The sequence below is a fragment of the Mirounga angustirostris genome, unplaced genomic scaffold, assembly GCF_029215605.1.
Source record: "Mirounga angustirostris isolate CCGP_5_RB_7025 unplaced genomic scaffold, mMirAng1.0.hap1 SCAF_12, whole genome shotgun sequence".
Taxonomy (NCBI): Eukaryota; Metazoa; Chordata; class Mammalia; order Carnivora; family Phocidae; genus Mirounga; species Mirounga angustirostris.
Genome location: NW_026991720.1, coordinates 405308 through 422091, shown reverse-complemented (window position 1 = coordinate 422091; position 16784 = coordinate 405308). Strand labels below are relative to the sequence as shown.

The following is a 16784-nucleotide window of genomic DNA, read 5'->3' as shown; positions in this document are numbered from 1 at the left end:
TCCTACACTGTTGGTGGGACTACAAATTTGTGCAGCCACTCTGGAGAACAGTATAGAGGTTCCTCAAAGTTAAAAACAGAACTACCCTATGATCAAGCAATTGCACTACTGGGTATTTACCCAAAGGATACAAAATAGTAATTCAAAGGGATACATGCCCCTGATGATTATAGCAGCATTACAAACAATAGGCAAATTATGGAAAGAGTCCAAGTGTCCATCCATTAATGAATGGAGAAAGATATGGTGTGTGTGTGTGTGTGTGTGTATATATATATATATATATATGGTGTGTGTGTGTGTGTGTATATATATATATATATATATATATATATACACACACACTATGGAATATTACTCAGCCATAAAAAAGGATGAAACCTTGCCATTTGCAATGATGTGGATGGACCCAGAGAGCATTCTGCTAAGTGAAGTTAAGTCCATCAGAGAAAGACAAAACTGTATGATTTCACTCATGTGGAATTTAAGAAACAAAACAAATGAACATGGCAGGGGGTGGGGTGAAGAGAGGAAAACCAAGAAACAGACTCCTAACTATAGAGAACCGATGGTTATCAGAGGGGCGGTGGGTAGGGGCATGGGTTAAACAGGTGATGGGGATTAAAGAGGGCACTGGTTGTGATGAGCACTGGGTGGTATATGAAGTGCTGAATCACTAAATTCTACACATGATACTAATATTACATTGTATGTTAACTAACTGGAATTTAAATAAAACCTTGGGGGAAAAAAGTTACCATTAAACCCACATAAATGTAAGATATTTACCTAGGGAAACATTTTGAAATAAAATTATAAAATAAAACTTGACACCTAATCTCTTTCTCCTGAATCTATCTTCCCATCCCCCTACCAAATCGAACAGTCAACAAAAGAAAATACTTTTTCTTCTACCCTTCACAGGGCAATATACTAGGAGTTCACAAGTCTGTTTTTCCCTAAAAATAACATTGGCTTCAAGCTATGAGGATAGGAGAACCTTGCAACAGACCAATTCTGCTGAGAACAATCAGAGACGCCAGATGAAACACGCTCATTCTCACGTGCTCACACTCACGCGGGGGAGGAGGCAGTACAGTGGTGAAGTGACATTCTGAAGCTGTTTTCCCCGAGGTGTACGATATAAAAGGTTGAGGAAGTGGCTAAGAAGCAGAGAAGCCATAGAATTAATGGAAATCTCACAAGATCAGAGAGACAAGAACTGGGAGTTGGGGTCAGCTTAGCAACAGGACTCCAGGGTCCAAGATCCTTGGGGGAGGGAAGTGAACTTACTCTTACAATTTTATCCTTGAGGTATTTGCCAAATTCTTAAGCTACTCAGGACAAGGAATTAGCCTCTAATAGGAAAAATAGAGCTTTTGGCAGGTTCCTTGAACTGGGAAAGCACAACCTGGACCCTGAGATTGACTGAAAAGGGATTTAGTTAACACTGCATGTCTTCAGTTACATTTGGAGGGCTATGCCTTAAAGTGGGTGAGACCAGACTAAATAGAGCTTTTCCCTGCAACTTGCTCTAGGGCTAACTCAGAACCTTACTAGATTAAGGTGATCTGTTCTCATTCTGCCATAGAGGACAGGGTGAACCCTCTCTGGAGGAGGGGAACATAATTCAGAGCAGTGATATGCTGGTACAAATTTACAACCAGTTTTGAGATTGCCAAGTCTGGGATATAAATATTCCCACCACAGCCAATTTAAAGCTACGAAATAACCCAAACCCCCCCCCAAAACCCAAAACTCACTAAATGGGGAGACGGGAAGAAATGCACATAATCATGTGAAGGTGATATTAGTTATTATGTAAATGCAAATAAACCCACAATTAGCTACCACTTCACATCCACCAGGATGGCTATAATCAAAAAGACAAAAAATAACAAGTGTTCAGGGTATCTGGCTGGCTCAGTCAGTAGAGCAAGTGACTCTTGATTTTGGGGTCTTCAGATTGAGCCCCACGTTGGGCATAGAGATCACTTAAAAAAAAAAAAAAAAAGCTTTGTTAGTGCCCACTGGTGATGGTTAAAAGTTGAATAAAGATTAAAAACATAACAAGTGTTGGCAGGCATGTAGAAGATTTGGACCTTTTTCACATTGTTGGTGAGAATGTAAAAGAGTCCCACTATTGTGGAGAACAGTTTGGCAGTTCCTCAAAAAGTTAAACCCAGCAATTCCACATCTAGGTATAAAACCCCCCCAAACTGAAAACAGGTACTCAAATAAAAATTTGTACACAAATGTTCACAGCACTATTCACAATAGTCAAAAGAAACAACCAAAATGTTCATCAACGGATGGAATGATAAATGAATGGATAAACAGACTGTGGTATATCCATATAACGGGATATTAGTCATCATAAAAAGAAATGATGTATACTGCAGGGTAAAATCTTGAAAATATTATGCAAAGTGAAATAAGCCAGACACAAAAGGTCACATATAATATGATCCCATTTACATGAAATATTCAGGAAAATCATAGAGACAGAAAGCCGATTAGTGACTACATGGGCAGGGGGAGGGTGAAGTGGGGAGGGACTGCTAATAGGCACAGGGTTTCTTCTGGGGTGATGAAAATGTTTTGGAACTAGAGAGAAGTGATAGTTGCACAATACTGTGAAGGAGCTAAATGACGATGAATTGCACATTTTTTAAAAGTTAATTTTGTTATTTGAATCTTATTGCAATAAAAATCAAAGAAAGGTATGAACTATCAAGCCAGGAAAAATGAGGAACCTTAGATGCATATTGCTACAGTTAAAGAAACCAATCTGAAAAGGCCACATACTACATAATTCCAAGTACCTGACATTCTGAAGGCAAAACTGTGGGCAGTAAAAAAATCAGTAACCACCCAGGGGTTTGAGAGAGGGAGAGAATAGGGGGATTTTTAGGGCAGTGATACTATTCTAGAAAAGAGAGAGAGACTCTTGGGGTGCCTTGGTGGCTCAGCAGGTTGAGCATCCGACTCTTGGTTTCAGCTGGGATTGTGATCTCAGGGTCCTGGGATTGAGCCTGGCGTCTGGCTCTGCACTCAGTGGGGAGTCTGCTTGCCCCTCTCTCTCCTCCTTCCCACTCATGTGCACACGCTCTCTCTCAAAATAAATAAATCTTTTTTAAAAAAATAAAGGGGAGGCTGGGTGGCTCAGTCAGTTAAGCGTCTGCCTTCGGCTCAGGTCATGATACCAGGGTCCTGGGATCGAGTCCTGCATTGGGCTCCTGCTTGGTGGGGAGTCTGCTTCTCTCTCTCCCTCCACCCCTCCCCATGCTCGTGCTCTCTCTCTCACTTGCTCTCTCTCTAATAAAATAAAATCTTTCAGGGGCGCCTGGGTGGCTCAGTCGTTAAGTGTCTGCCTTCGGCTCAGGTCATGATCTCCAGGTCCTGGGATCGAGCCCCGCATCGGGCTCCCTGCTCGGCGGGGAGCCTGCTTCTCCCTCTCCCTCTCCCCACTGCTCCTACTCTCTCTCTCTCTCTCTCTGTATCTCTCTGTCTCAAATGAATAAATTAAAATAAAATAAAATAAAATCTTTCAAAAAAAATTAAAAATTAAAAAAGTAAGAAGAGACTCCTGTGGACTTCAGCTAAATCAATCAACACTTTTCAATAACTGTAACAAATACGCCACACTAATGCAATATGTTAATAATATAAGAAATTGTATGTAGGTTGGAATACAAGAATTCTGTATTATTTGCTCACTTTTTTCTGTAAACAAACACAAACAGAAAATTCATTGCTGGCTGACTTGCACTAAAACAAACATGTAAGTGAGTTCTTCAGGCTGAAGGAAAATGATCCCATACAAACACGTGGAAATGTAAGGAGGAAACAAAGGCCAAGAAAGAACATTTCTATTACTTGTACCAAATACACAGGTCAGAACCCCCTGAAATCCACGCCACCGTGCAGCTGTCACCCCTAGCGTGTGAACGGAGAAGGCGGAGGCGGAGGCTGTGTAAACTGAAGATCTGTTTGGCCACCGAGATGGCCCTTTGTTAGTGGGCAGCAATGCCCCTCCAGCCCTGCAGCTGCCACGGCCGGCCTGGCCCTCGGGGCATGGAGCGAGGCCTGACCTCACCCCAGCATCGCCTCTGGTGCTGGTGTGCCTGGGGGTAACTGCTGAACCCCGAGGGCCTCAGCCTGCTCCTCTGAAAAGCGGAAATTATCAACTAGATAAGACGATGTCTAATCCCCAGTTCCTTCTTCACTACCATCAAGAGAAGTGGAGAACAGAGAAACAATGGCACGACAGACAGCAGACTTCCCAGCCCGTCACTTCCAATTCTGGGACTAAAGGCAAGTCACAGAACCTCTCAAGAGTGAGCATGCTGTCAGGTTCCTCATCTGTAAAAAGAGGGTAACACGTCTGTGGGAGTTAAATGAGTTCTATGTAGAGAGTAAGTAAGCATATAGTACGCACTAAATGCATTAACCATTTTCCTTATTTTCCCATCCCCTGATTTCCTCCAGAAACACAAAGGGTCTGTGGTAGGCCACCAGCTCTTGTTATTCTACCTGCATACCCTTTCTCCATCTCCCACTTCAAGCATGATTTCAGCCACCCATCACCTGTGAACTGAACACATACTGATGTGTGTCACTGGCTGCTGTCTGGATAATACCTCTTGGAACTCCCCTAGGCTTAACTCCCATCCTTATCCCTAGGCCTCCAAACTGCTGCTATGTATCCTATTTGGTATATGGCATCATCATTTCCTTACCCAGGAGCCCAGGCAAGCAACCCGGAGTCATCTTTCACTTTTCCATCTCCTCTCTTTTCTTCCTTCCTTCCCAATGTGATTCCATGAGATTGAGGCATTCCTTCCTTCCTTATGCTCAGACTGGCCACAGTCTTTGTCCCCTCGGTCTATTACTCCAAAATTTATCTTGTTATATATGCCCTTTTTATTTTTATTTATTTTTACTATTTTTAAAAGTTTTTATTTTAATTCCAATCATTTAACATGCAGTGTTATATTAATTTCAGGAGTACAATACAGTAATTCAACACTTTCATATACCACCCAGTACGTGCCCTTTTTAAACTTGGGACACACCACTCTTTTAAATGTTTTGATGCTTCCCTAATGTCTATTAGATCAAGCCCAAACTCCTACATTTACACACTGCAAGGCCCTGCTTCATGTGCTTATCTCCTCACCTACAATGCAAAAACATTGCCACCTGTAGGCCGCCCTTCTTCCAAAGGCTCAGCTCCTCTTTCTCCCATTTGTTTCTGCTTATTCCATCTCTTCAACACCACACATAACTCCCAGGCACTAGGGCCACAGAGGGAAAGGGGAACAGCCACAGTGTTGAATACAATATGAGATCAATTTTAAAACAGACCATTACTCTCTGTGCCACTAAGAAGGAAAGAGCATGCTAACAATGACACATGGTTGTGACATGAATCTGAGTCCACAGATATGAAGTGGGGGGTGGGGGTGGGAGTGTCTTTCAGAACTGATGAAATATGGCTGAGCCATAATTACCATTTTTTAGCCATCCTGGCTCCCGAGTATCTCAAGACATAGAGCAGCTCAGTAATGGCTCCCCAAAAGATATTTACGTCCTAATCCTTAGAATCTGTGAATGTTGCCTTATATAGCAAAAAAGGACTTTCAGACGTGACAAATTAGGAATCTTGAGTTTGGAAGATTATCCTGGATAATCCAGGTGGACCATAATGCAATCACAGCATCCCTCTGAGAGGGAGCCTATGGAGATCTGAAATAGAAATCAGAAAGGAACGTGATAATGGAAACAGCTACTGGCTTTGAAGACAGTGAGGGGGCCAGGAGCTCAGGAATGCAGCTCTAAAAACTGGGAAAGGCCTCCGGAGGGAGCACAGACCTGCTGACCCCTTGGTTTCAACCCACAGCAACTGGTTTTAGACATGTGGCCTCCAGACTTGTGAAAAATAAATCTGTGTTGTCTTAAACCACCAAGTTTGCAGTATTTTGTTAGTGGTCCCAGGGCAGGCAGCAAGCAAAGACCGGCTGTAACCTTTCCCCTCTAGCTCCATTCACTATGAAATTACAATCTATGGGTAATTCCTTTTAAACTACTTCATGAGCATAGCAACGTTCACTCCTTTATTTCCACCATTGTAAAACCACAAGCTGACTCAAGCTATCACATAAAATCAACACTTTGTATTAAGTACTGGGTAGATTTCAAGATCTTTATGCATGTGAAAAAGTAACTAGAAATTATATTGTCATTTATGATTTGAATTACATTTGGGATTTTGCTTTTAGAAACCCAGTACTCAGACATTAACTTAGAAAGTATTAACAGATCTTATGTATTCACTTGCTAGGCATTTAAATATTTATGGCATGAGTGAAATAAATTAACGAACCCAGTAGACAGTTCACCTCAAATATGTACAATAATGGCAACATGGGGATTACGTAACAATTCACAAACTGGGTGTAGGAAGTCCTAATAAAACAAGCAATTCGTAGTTCACTCTTCCAAAAATTCACTAGGTTTACTGAGTAAACTGTATATAAATGCCTTCTGCTAGACGTTAAAATGGATATTGAAAGTCCTTGTTTCAAACTTCCAATCCTACACACAGGTACAGGACAAAGCAGATTTAACTAAATGCTTTAACAAATATGTAAGCAAAGTTTAGTAAGAAAATGGAAAATAAGAGTATTGCTCAGATCGGGGCGCCTGGGTGGCTCAGTCATTAAGCGTCTGCCTTCGGCTCGGGTCGTGATCCCGGGGTCCTGGGATCGAGCCCCACGTCGGGCTCCCTGCTCCGCGGGAAGCCTGCTTCTCCCTCTCCCGCTCCCCCCTGCTTGTGTTCCCTCTCTCGCTGTGTCTCTCTGTCAAATAAATAAATAAAATCTTTAAAAAAAAAAAAAGAGTATTGCTCAGATCAATAACTGTAGCAATTTGATGCTGGTATCTCACAACGTGAGCACCGTTAACCAAAAACCAGTACCAGTACGTGACTCGTACCCCAGGGCAGTATTTACGGCATGAAGCAAGCTGGACAATGTTCTCTTCCCACATCACCGGATTTCTCTTGTAGCGTTCTACCTTATTTTGGGGAAACCTAAAACATACCACCCCTCGATGCAAACAGAAGGAAACAACTCCACAGATAATACAGGTTAGGTTAAACTATTATAGCTGACCCAGAAACAGGAGTGGATTTTCAAATCCCCACTTCAGTCATTAACCAACACTTATTTAAATTTCACAAGAGGAATGAGTGTTAGAATGAAAAAAATTTACAACATGATACTGTCGGAACGCAGCTATGGTTATCCAGGGCATCAGGCCAGGTGCTTCAAGCAGAACAGGGAAAATTAACCATGTCCTCAGGGCAGCATTTAAGGAAGCAGCAGCAAGGGTGAGGGTTAATAACTTAGGTTCCTCGGCTATCATTTTAGGGATATACAGAGAAAAGAGAGAAATTGTAAGTAGCACTTTCGAATGTTAACAGTAACAAAGCATTAAGGTAGATAAACTAGGCAACAAAACAAACAAACCACAGTGAAACAGAAACAGAGAAACCCCAGGTCTCATCTGCCCTCCTTTAGTTGAAGTGGGGGAGGAGAGGTGGGGGAGGTAAGAGAAATGACTCAGGCAGCAGGAAACTGGCAGCAACACCAGGGCAACCGAAAGGGAGCATGAACCACTAAGATCACTAACTCAAGGGCACCACTGGCTGCCACTGCCCTCCCAGGCCTTTCCTCATTCCAGCCTCATAACCACACCATGTTCATTTCATGGCTCATTTCAGTGCTTACCTAACGATGAGAATGAGGGTCTAAAGGGTGTAAGGGACTTGCCCAAGTGCAGAGTTAGGCAGGGACTGGGCCTGAACAGGAACTCACGCTACCAGGTCCCGAGCCTGCGCCTCGAGTGTGCACCTAAGCAGCACGGCCATCATGGGCGGGCCTGGTGCCAGGAGGGCAGCCCACTCATCTGCTCGCGGCACACACCGCTCAGCGACCTAGGGCTGCCAGGTGACATAACACAAAGTCAGTGACGATCCAGTGAGTCTTCTCAGCAATCTCCAAGTGACCATTACGACACTGCTACATGAAGCCACAACTTCAGTTTAAAACACTCCTCCTGTTAACAAACTTCAATGTCCCCACACAGCAGAGGAAGGAAAGCTACTTACAATTGTGACTCCTCATGCAGGGAATGCTCTCCTTCTCAAGGTTATTTACCTAAGAGGGGATCTGGATGAATCAACTGTGCATCTGAACATCAACACCATACGAAAAGAAACACTGCCCTCCAAAGTGAGATTTTTGTCTATAAAATTATCATGCTACTCTCATGAGTTCAAAAATAGTTCATGTATCCTGGAACAGATCTGATATATAGCTCAAACAAATAATCTTTCATAACTTGAAAAGAGCACAATATTAACTATATCTCAAACTCTACTTTTATCTTTCTTACCATATAATATCTAACAATCTTGTTTTTGAAATCCGTCAGACATCATTTATATAAAACACAGCAGCCACATAAAATAGGTAATATTGCAATAACCAAAGTCATATTCCTGAATAATGACATATGTCCACCATGTAATGCTTAATGGAGGAGGATACCCCCCCCACACACACGTACACGTATATCCATATGCATTAAAGATTCAGAAAATCGTCAAAAAGTTAATAATGGTCATCATTTTTCAGTTAGCAGGATGCAGGTGACTTTTTCCTCATAGTACTCTTCTCCAAAGCTTGAAATGTCCTACAACAAGGTTGCATTCTTCTCATAATGGAAAGATTATGTGTTTTGGGGGAAATAAAAACACAACTGTGTGTTCATTAAAAATAGGTAAGAGGAACTTCAGTGAGTAAACAAAAGAACTTCAAATTCAACTTCAATGACAATTTTCCAAATAATAAAAAGGAAAGTATAGTGTGAACTGTCAGGTTAGTATTTTCACATCTGCTGCTGGTGTGGCTGTCACCAATTCCTGTATATAGTCACCAGGACACATGGGTGCACTCAAGATGTGCTGTTATTTTGCACTGATACTTTCCTCATTTGCATACCCTGCTGTAATCCGATAGGTGCTGAACTGTGGGTCACAGAGATGTTCACCATGAGTAATCCTAAAACTGCCTTTCACAAAGCAAAGACAGTAGAGCATAAAACTGGACATCTATCCATAGCTAGATCAACAAAGTCTAGAATAAAGTTTTAATCCTCATCAATAAAATCTTTGTTTTAAAATTGATCAATTTAAAGACTCTAGATGTTACCTTAGTAAATGTACAAAATGCTCTAAATGGCATAATTTTTAAGAAAATGAATATACACATACCACTTCACCAACAGAAAGACCTAAGAAAGGTCTGCCTTTCCTTTCTCCATACGTAGTTAAGCGTCAAGAAAACTTAAATTCTAAACCACATTTTCCTGAACAAATGATTTTTAGTATTGTTCATCACAAATAGAAAAATTCACAGTAACAATTCCATTCAAGGTTGTTGTAATTTTCCACCAACTACTATTATGGGTGGTTTGGAATGATGAATTTTTTTTTTTTTTTTGACAGAGAGACAACAAGAGAGGGAACACCGCAGGGGGAGTGGGAGAGGGAGAAGCAGACTTCCCGCTGAGCAGGGAGCCCAACAGCGGGGCTCGATCCCAGGACCCTGGGATCATGACCTGAGCCGAAGGCAGATGCTTAACGACTGAGCCACCCAGGCGCCCCTCAGCTAGTAAATTCTTGAGTTTTTAAGGCCTTATCTTATACACCTTCATCTCTAGCACCTAGCAGGAGACCTGAAACATAGCAAATGCTAATAAATGTGGGTTGAGTAAATAGAGGAATCCATAAAGGCTCACTTCTAATCCCTACATGTAAATCGAGCTACTTTCTTAAAATGTGATCTACTCTAGGAAAAATTAAAAAAATAAATGGTTTCCTTAAAAAAAAAGTAGGGACTTTTGTGACAGTTAAGAAAAATACATGAAGTGGCGCCTGGGTGGCTCAGCTGGTTGAGCGGCTGCCTTCGGCTCAGGTCGTGATCCTCGAGTCCCTGGATGAGTCCCACATCGGGCTCCCTGCTCGGCAGGGAATCTGCTTCTCCCTCTGACCCTAACCCCTCTCATGTGCTCTCTCTCATGCTCTCTCTCTCAAATAAATAAATATTAAAAAAATATATATTGAAAAAAATAATAAAAAAAAGAAAAATACATGAAGAAAAGTCAATGACACAGAGAAAGATCACAAGAAAACTCTCAAATAAAACATGTTTAATGGAAAAATGGCTCCACACAAAAGAAACCACTGATACTACTTATGTAAGAACTGTGCCCCACCCAACTCCAAAAGAACACAAGGTGACTCAGTATTTAAGCACAAAAAGATTATTAAGAGTGAAAGAGAATGGTCTATTTGAGGGAAGGTGGGCGGGTACTTCCAGCTACCTCCACGGTACAAAGCAACAATCTAGCAATAATCTTGGTTTGTTTTTTTGGCAGCTGAAGGAAGAACTCTACTCCACTGCACAGGCACTTCCACTTTCTGATTTCAGAAGTTTAATTCTGAATCCATCACTATCTCCCCTTCCTCCCATGCCAAAACACTGTGAGTCTTAACAGTAGTATTTATATTTATGCTCAATACAGGATCCCTGTGAATTGGGAGAGCTGCCCTGAGAACTCGGGCCCTAGCTGGATGGAGTACATCTACTCATCCCTGAGCCTCAATTCATCACCTTCCATACAGCTCCCTCCTGAAGGAGACAGTCCAGGTGGGCTATGATAGTCCCACCACAGGATATGCCTGATTTCCTGCTCCTGCATGTTTATCCTACTGTCCCCATAGAGTATAATGCCATGTCCTTCTATTCTTAAAGTCCATAAATGTGTCTATATGCATCCCCTCACCACTAACCACCTCATCCTCTGTTCTGACCACCATGGCACTGGGGCTATCACATTCTGCCTTATATCTACCTAAAAGATGGCACACACATGAAGGCAGGATGACCTCTTCTACTTCTGCATATAGTAGGTCCTCAGATCTTTAAGTGGAGAAAGAAGATTCATCTGGGCAGCATTGTGTCATGGAAACCAAAACAGATAATGACTTAACAAAACATAATAAAATGCAAAAGACCATAAGAATCTGAAACTAATGATATACTATATGTTAACTGAATTTAAGTAAGATTAGAAAAAACATAAAAAAAGACCACAACAATACATTCAAAAATCATGCTATGATAAAATGAATCTAATATAAAACAAACCAATCTATACCCTAAATTTCTTAAACATACATAATTATGTGTCAATACCCTGAATCAAAGGAAAGAGTTTCTAATAACTCACAGAAAAACACACATGTAAGCTGTTTGTTTCTTTGAACCATGATTTCTATCTCATTTATTAGAATTTGTCTAGCCATTATGTTATCAATGTTTACAGTAACATTAGGATTAAGGTAAAAATATTTATCGTGCTAGTTTTCATTCATAAGCCCACACTTTTCATTAAATATTCCCTAAAACGTAAATGCCTTAAAATTTAAGTTGGAACAATAATTTTTAAAAGTTGTAGCATTATTATACTCTATTGTACACTGAATAATATAACACTGTATATTAACTATACTGGAATTAAAATAAAAAGCTTAATAAAAGTAAAAGAGTTGTAACAGTTTTAGCTAGAATTCCATAAGCAAGGACATATGTATGGTTTTCTATGTATTGTAACTCCCCTTTTCATCTATTTTTAAAAGAAATTCAGTGTCCATAATACTTTTAAATAGCACCACTGAGATATAATGCACACACCATACAGTTTGCTCATTTAAAATGTACAATTCAATGGTTTTTAGCATATTCACAATGTCTGTGATATTATTCTAAGTTAAATGTTGTGACCAATGTAGAGATCATGAAAACCTACAGAAAAGATGAAAGATTCACTAGGCCTAACAAGAACACTGCATTACTAGTCAGTTTTTCATAATTGGCTCTTTGCAGGATCGAAAGCTATATTATATAAATATATTTACTATAACATTAATTTATTTCTAATTCATATATTTATTTATAGTTCAGTCCTAGCTCTATAGTCTCCTGTCTTGAAATGTGAAGTGAGACTAATGCTAATCTAAAACAGAAGCCTTATTAAAACCAGAGTATACAAGTTGATGAATGCATATATCCTAACTCTAAATCCACTTAGTTTTTAAACTAAAAGACATGATGCTTTATGACGAAGCATTTAGACTACGTAACTCAGCAATGCAACTTTTCGAATCACAGCAGCAGCAGCAGCGCTGGTATAACTAAAAAACCAAAGCAGCATCCACATCCCCTTCACATCCCTGAGCAGGTCTCTAAACATCTCAAAGCCCATAATCCCTCTAGGATATAAGTGCTGAAGTTGCAACCACAGTTTAAAATAACTAAACCATGGTTCCTGATCTAGCTACATGGACTATTTTGTTACAAGTCTACACCAAGTTTTATTAAAGTGTAAGTCAATGATTAACACTAAGAATAAAAACAAGTATTTGCCCTTCCTTCACATGAGACCGAAGTGTATTCTTTTCTCTTGTTCATTTGGTTCTCCACCTATACATATTCAATTCTGGCTACAGATAAAATCTCCTGGACTTCCAAAAGAACTATGGGAAGAACACTCTCCCTGAAGAAAAGCTTGTACATAAGAATACAGAACAGCCTAATAAGGAAGCTGACTGCTTTAAATCTTAATCATCAAAGTATGAGAGTAATAAAAGACTGTCAAAACAGTTAAGAAGTGCTGTATATGACAGATTTGGGTCTCTACTTATTTGCAGCCATAGAATCAGCATTTACTGGCAGTTGTAAAGGCAGGAAAGGGGCAGACTTCACCATACCAACTTCTAATATTTCAAATAAATAAAAATAGCAGTGGAAAATTGTCCTTGTTCATTTCTATAAAAACTCAAGAATATTCCTTCACCCATGGTCTAATTTTACAGGTCCCAATTAACACAGGATAGAGAGACATTGGTACGACAAAAGGCCAGTCCTCAATCCATCAACCCAAACCTGTCAGGCCTTTTCCCTATTTACCGGGAAAAAAGAGTGAAGAATGGATAATAATATGGTTTATATAAAAGCTACAGGACCAAGTTCTTATAGAACTATCACATGGTTAAGTAAGACCATTTTTCATATCCTAGTAGCCTTAATTCAAAACGGTATTTTTTCTCAACGTCGTAATGTTATCTTTTTTTCCATACCCAGTATAAATTGTTATTTACAGATAAAAACCGTCAGGAACATACCCACAAGTGGGGTTAGGAAGTGAGTACCACATTGGTTCATGTTTTCCTGTGCTTCCCCCCTGCGATGAATCATAGCTGTCAACGACACACCATGAAAACACGTACAAATGTACCTTATTCACAGCAAGATACCACCCCAAAGTCCAGAACTCCCAAAACCAAAGTCTGTACAGTAAAAGTCAAAGTACTACTAATACAGAAATCCTAACTCTGCCTATACAAGTCTGCTCCTACTGTTGCACGCACACTCTGGACGGAGTAATTCACTGGTTTTCTTACGAAAGCAACAGACGGGTATTTGCCATCACAAGGTGGTACCATTAGGTTCCTGTCGGCCTTGGGTTCCCCCGCGTCCCAACCTCTGTCTGTTCGCCTCCTGTGTCCTACGCCCCACGCCGGACTTCACAGGTGTCTTATGACTGGGAACTGCGATCACTCTCCAAGCCCTTTTCTCCTCTAAGAGAAAAGGACGCTTGGGAAACTCACCGGCTGGCCATTTTCATACCAAGTTTACAGCAAGCCTAACGGGAACATCATTTACCTCAAAATGGGCACTATTTCCTGTAGTCTGAAGCTGTGGCAGCCACTCCTGGTTAAGAAAGAGCCAGGGAGAGAGGAGAAAAAGAGGAGGAAACCCACCGCATTCATTTCCTCGCTGCAGAAACAAATCATGCAGACAAGTGCCTGGGGTAAAAATAAAACAATCGATATCACGACTCCTGCTGTCCGTGCGGCTCTTCCAAAAAGTTCCGCCAGCGGCCTCCCAAATTCGCACTGGCATCAGTTCGCCCTGTACGAATGCCGCCATCAGACCCTCCGGGGGACCCTCCTTGCTCAGCCGTGCCCGACGCAGCGCAGCGACGCCAGAGCCCGCGGCGGACGCAGCTCCAACCTCTCCCCCACCGGCTGCCGCAGGGAAAGCCCGCCCGCTCCCGCTCCCGCTCCCCGGGAACACGAGCGGGCGCCGGCGGTGTCCAGGCCTGGGCAGGGCCGGCGGCTCCGGGCGGCTCGGCGCTGCGAGCAGAGCCCGCCGCCGCCGCCGCCGCCCAGAGCACATTCCAGAGGCGCGAGTCACGGCCAGCGCGCCCGCGCCCCTCACCGGAGCGGCTCCGCGCGGGCCTCGGCGGGGCAGGGAAGGCGCCCCTCCGGGGGCGCGTGGGGAGTCTGCGGACCGGGACTGGGCGAGGGGCGCGGCCCTAGCCGCGGGGACCCCCGGCAGGCGAAACTGACGGCGGGGCGGACGACGGGCCCGGCGGGGAGCCGCACTCACCCAGGCCGGCAGGTCGCAGGCGCGCACCCCCAGGCGCACGGCGCGCTCCTCGTCCTCCAGCAGCGCCAGCGCGCGGCACAGGCGGGTCGCCTTGAGGCCGCGGCTCCTGCGGCACCACACGAGCAGCCCGAGCGCCAGCAGCACCCAGCTGAAGCTCAGGCCCAGGTAGCCGAGGGCGTACACCGGCAGCAGCAGCGCGAAACTGCGCGCCAGCTGCGCCAGCAGCCCCGCGACGTCCACGCTCAGCACCGCGCCCGGGGGCTCGGCGGGGGCGGCGTCGGCCCCGGGGCCACGGCCCTCCGCGCCGCTCATGGCGCCGCGCTCGCGTCGACCGGGCCGCGGACGCTCAGCCCGCGCACCAGCGGCCCTCGGAAGGGACCGCGCCGGCGCTAGGGCCCGCCCGCGCTTCCGCCCGCGAGCGGCGTGCGACGTCAGCACGCAGGGCGGGCGGGCGGCGGGGCGGCGGCCGGGCGCGGCCCTGGGCCTGGTGCCGGGCGGGGCGGGCGGGGGCTGACGGGGGGCGCCACCGTGCGGCCGCCACTCGAGGCGGGAGTAAGCGCGGGGTCGGCGCGGACGTCATCGCGCGGGGTGGGGCGCCGCTGCGGCGGCCCGGCGCGGCCCTGGACCCGAGCCACGTATTCGCGGTGGGTGGGCGGGGCCGGGCGGGGCCGACGGGGAAGACAGCGTGCGCGGCGCCGCTAAGGCGGCCCGGCGCGCCGTCACGTGGGTGGGCGGGGCGGGGCGCGGCCCTGCGTCCAGAGCACGTACGTTCGCTGCGTGGGCGGGCCCGGCCGCCTTACGCTCCCGCGGGGCGGTCGGCCGCCCTCGGGGGCGGGGCGGGGGCGGGCCTGCGCGCGACGTCCCCGCGCGGGGCGGGCTCGGGCTTCGGCGCCCGCGCGGTCGCTGCCTGCCGGGGCGGGGGACGAGGAGGGCGCGTCCCCGCGTGGGTGTGAGACTTGCCCGCTGTTCGGCAGTGCCTGTTCGGTGACTTTTCTGAGAAACCGTACGCGCTCCCGCGGGGTCGGACAGAGCCGCGCTCTGAGCAGCGGGGCGCCGTTCGCGGGGGCCCGGCCACGGAGCCGGGCGCCTTCTGCTGGGGGCCGCGCCGCTGTTCGGGGCTGCGAGGCCCAGCAGGGGCGGCCTGCCCGCGTCCGGAACGTGAAGCGCCCCCGCGCGAGCCCAGCGCCTGCTTCCGAGCGGAACGCCGTGCGGCTTCGTGAAAGGCCTTGGTCCCGGCCGACTCGCTGCTTCCGAGCTCGGGCCCTGCGTGCGGTGTCCGAGAAGACCTCGCGCCCCGTGACTACCTTGTTTTCCCGGGAGCTCCATCAGGGTGATTCCCGGTTCGGCTTCCCGGGGAACTTTGATTCGATGTAGCAGCAGAGCTAGTTTCCCCTTCTCACTCCTCGAGTCTGTGTTGCTGGGCACCTTGGTCATCTCTGGGCGGGGCGGGAACTTAGCGCCCTGTTTTTAAGCCCCTGGTTGGCGTGAGCACCTCGTGTCGCACGAGTTCTTCTTCCCTGCGGTATTGCAGGGATCCTGGAATAACGACGTGGTAACTGTGATGGCTGCAGGGACAAAGCCCGGTGTCTTCGGGACAAAACAGTGACGCTCCACGGACTGCCTCGCTGTGCAGAGTGAAAGCCGGCAAGGTGGGGAAGACTGCCCGCTGCAGACCAAACTGCCATCACAGCACCATCAGCAAAACAGCCGATCAAAGACTTGATGCCAGCAGGAGCTTTTTGGGGGGGGGGGAGGCACTGGCGGGCATGGATGGCACTGCCAGCGTCTCATTAGTGGTTCAGCTAGGCTTTAAGTTCCGTGAGGGCAACAACCGTATTTATTACGTTTACCACCATGTCTCCGGGCTAGCACCTGGATGAATAAACAACACCCCCCTTCTTCCCTTGTCTTCAGGTCTGTATGTAATTACGTATGCATGTATGTGTGTGTGGCCATGGAGATACAGAAATGGATCTCAGAAACTTCGCTCTAGGGTCTAGAACGCTCAACTTTGGGCAAGGACACTAAACCTCAAGCAAGGGAAGAGGTTTTCCTTTTCTTGCTCTTTTTTTTTTTTTTTTTTTGAAGATTTTATTTCTTTATTTGACAGAGACACAGCGAGAGAGGGACCACAAGCAGGGGGAGTGGGAGAGGGAGAAGCAGGCTTCCTGCTGAGCAAGGAGCCTGATGCCGGAC

The 16784-nt window shown here is 45.6% G+C and overlaps 1 protein-coding gene across 2 annotated transcripts in view; it reads right to left on the bottom strand.

Annotated features, from left to right (window-relative positions):
- ESYT2 (extended synaptotagmin 2) overlaps positions 1-14980 on the bottom strand; it is an 82172-nt gene extending 67192 nt beyond the window's left edge. For both annotated transcript variants that reach the window (XM_045863959.2, XM_045863960.2), the window contains exon 1: positions 14589-14980. In XM_045863959.2, coding sequence (XP_045719915.1) covers positions 14589-14900 — 312 coding nt within the window. In that variant the 5' untranslated portion in view covers positions 14901-14980. The remainder of the gene's footprint in view (positions 1-14588) is intronic.
- Positions 14981-16784: the final 1804 nt, after the last annotated feature.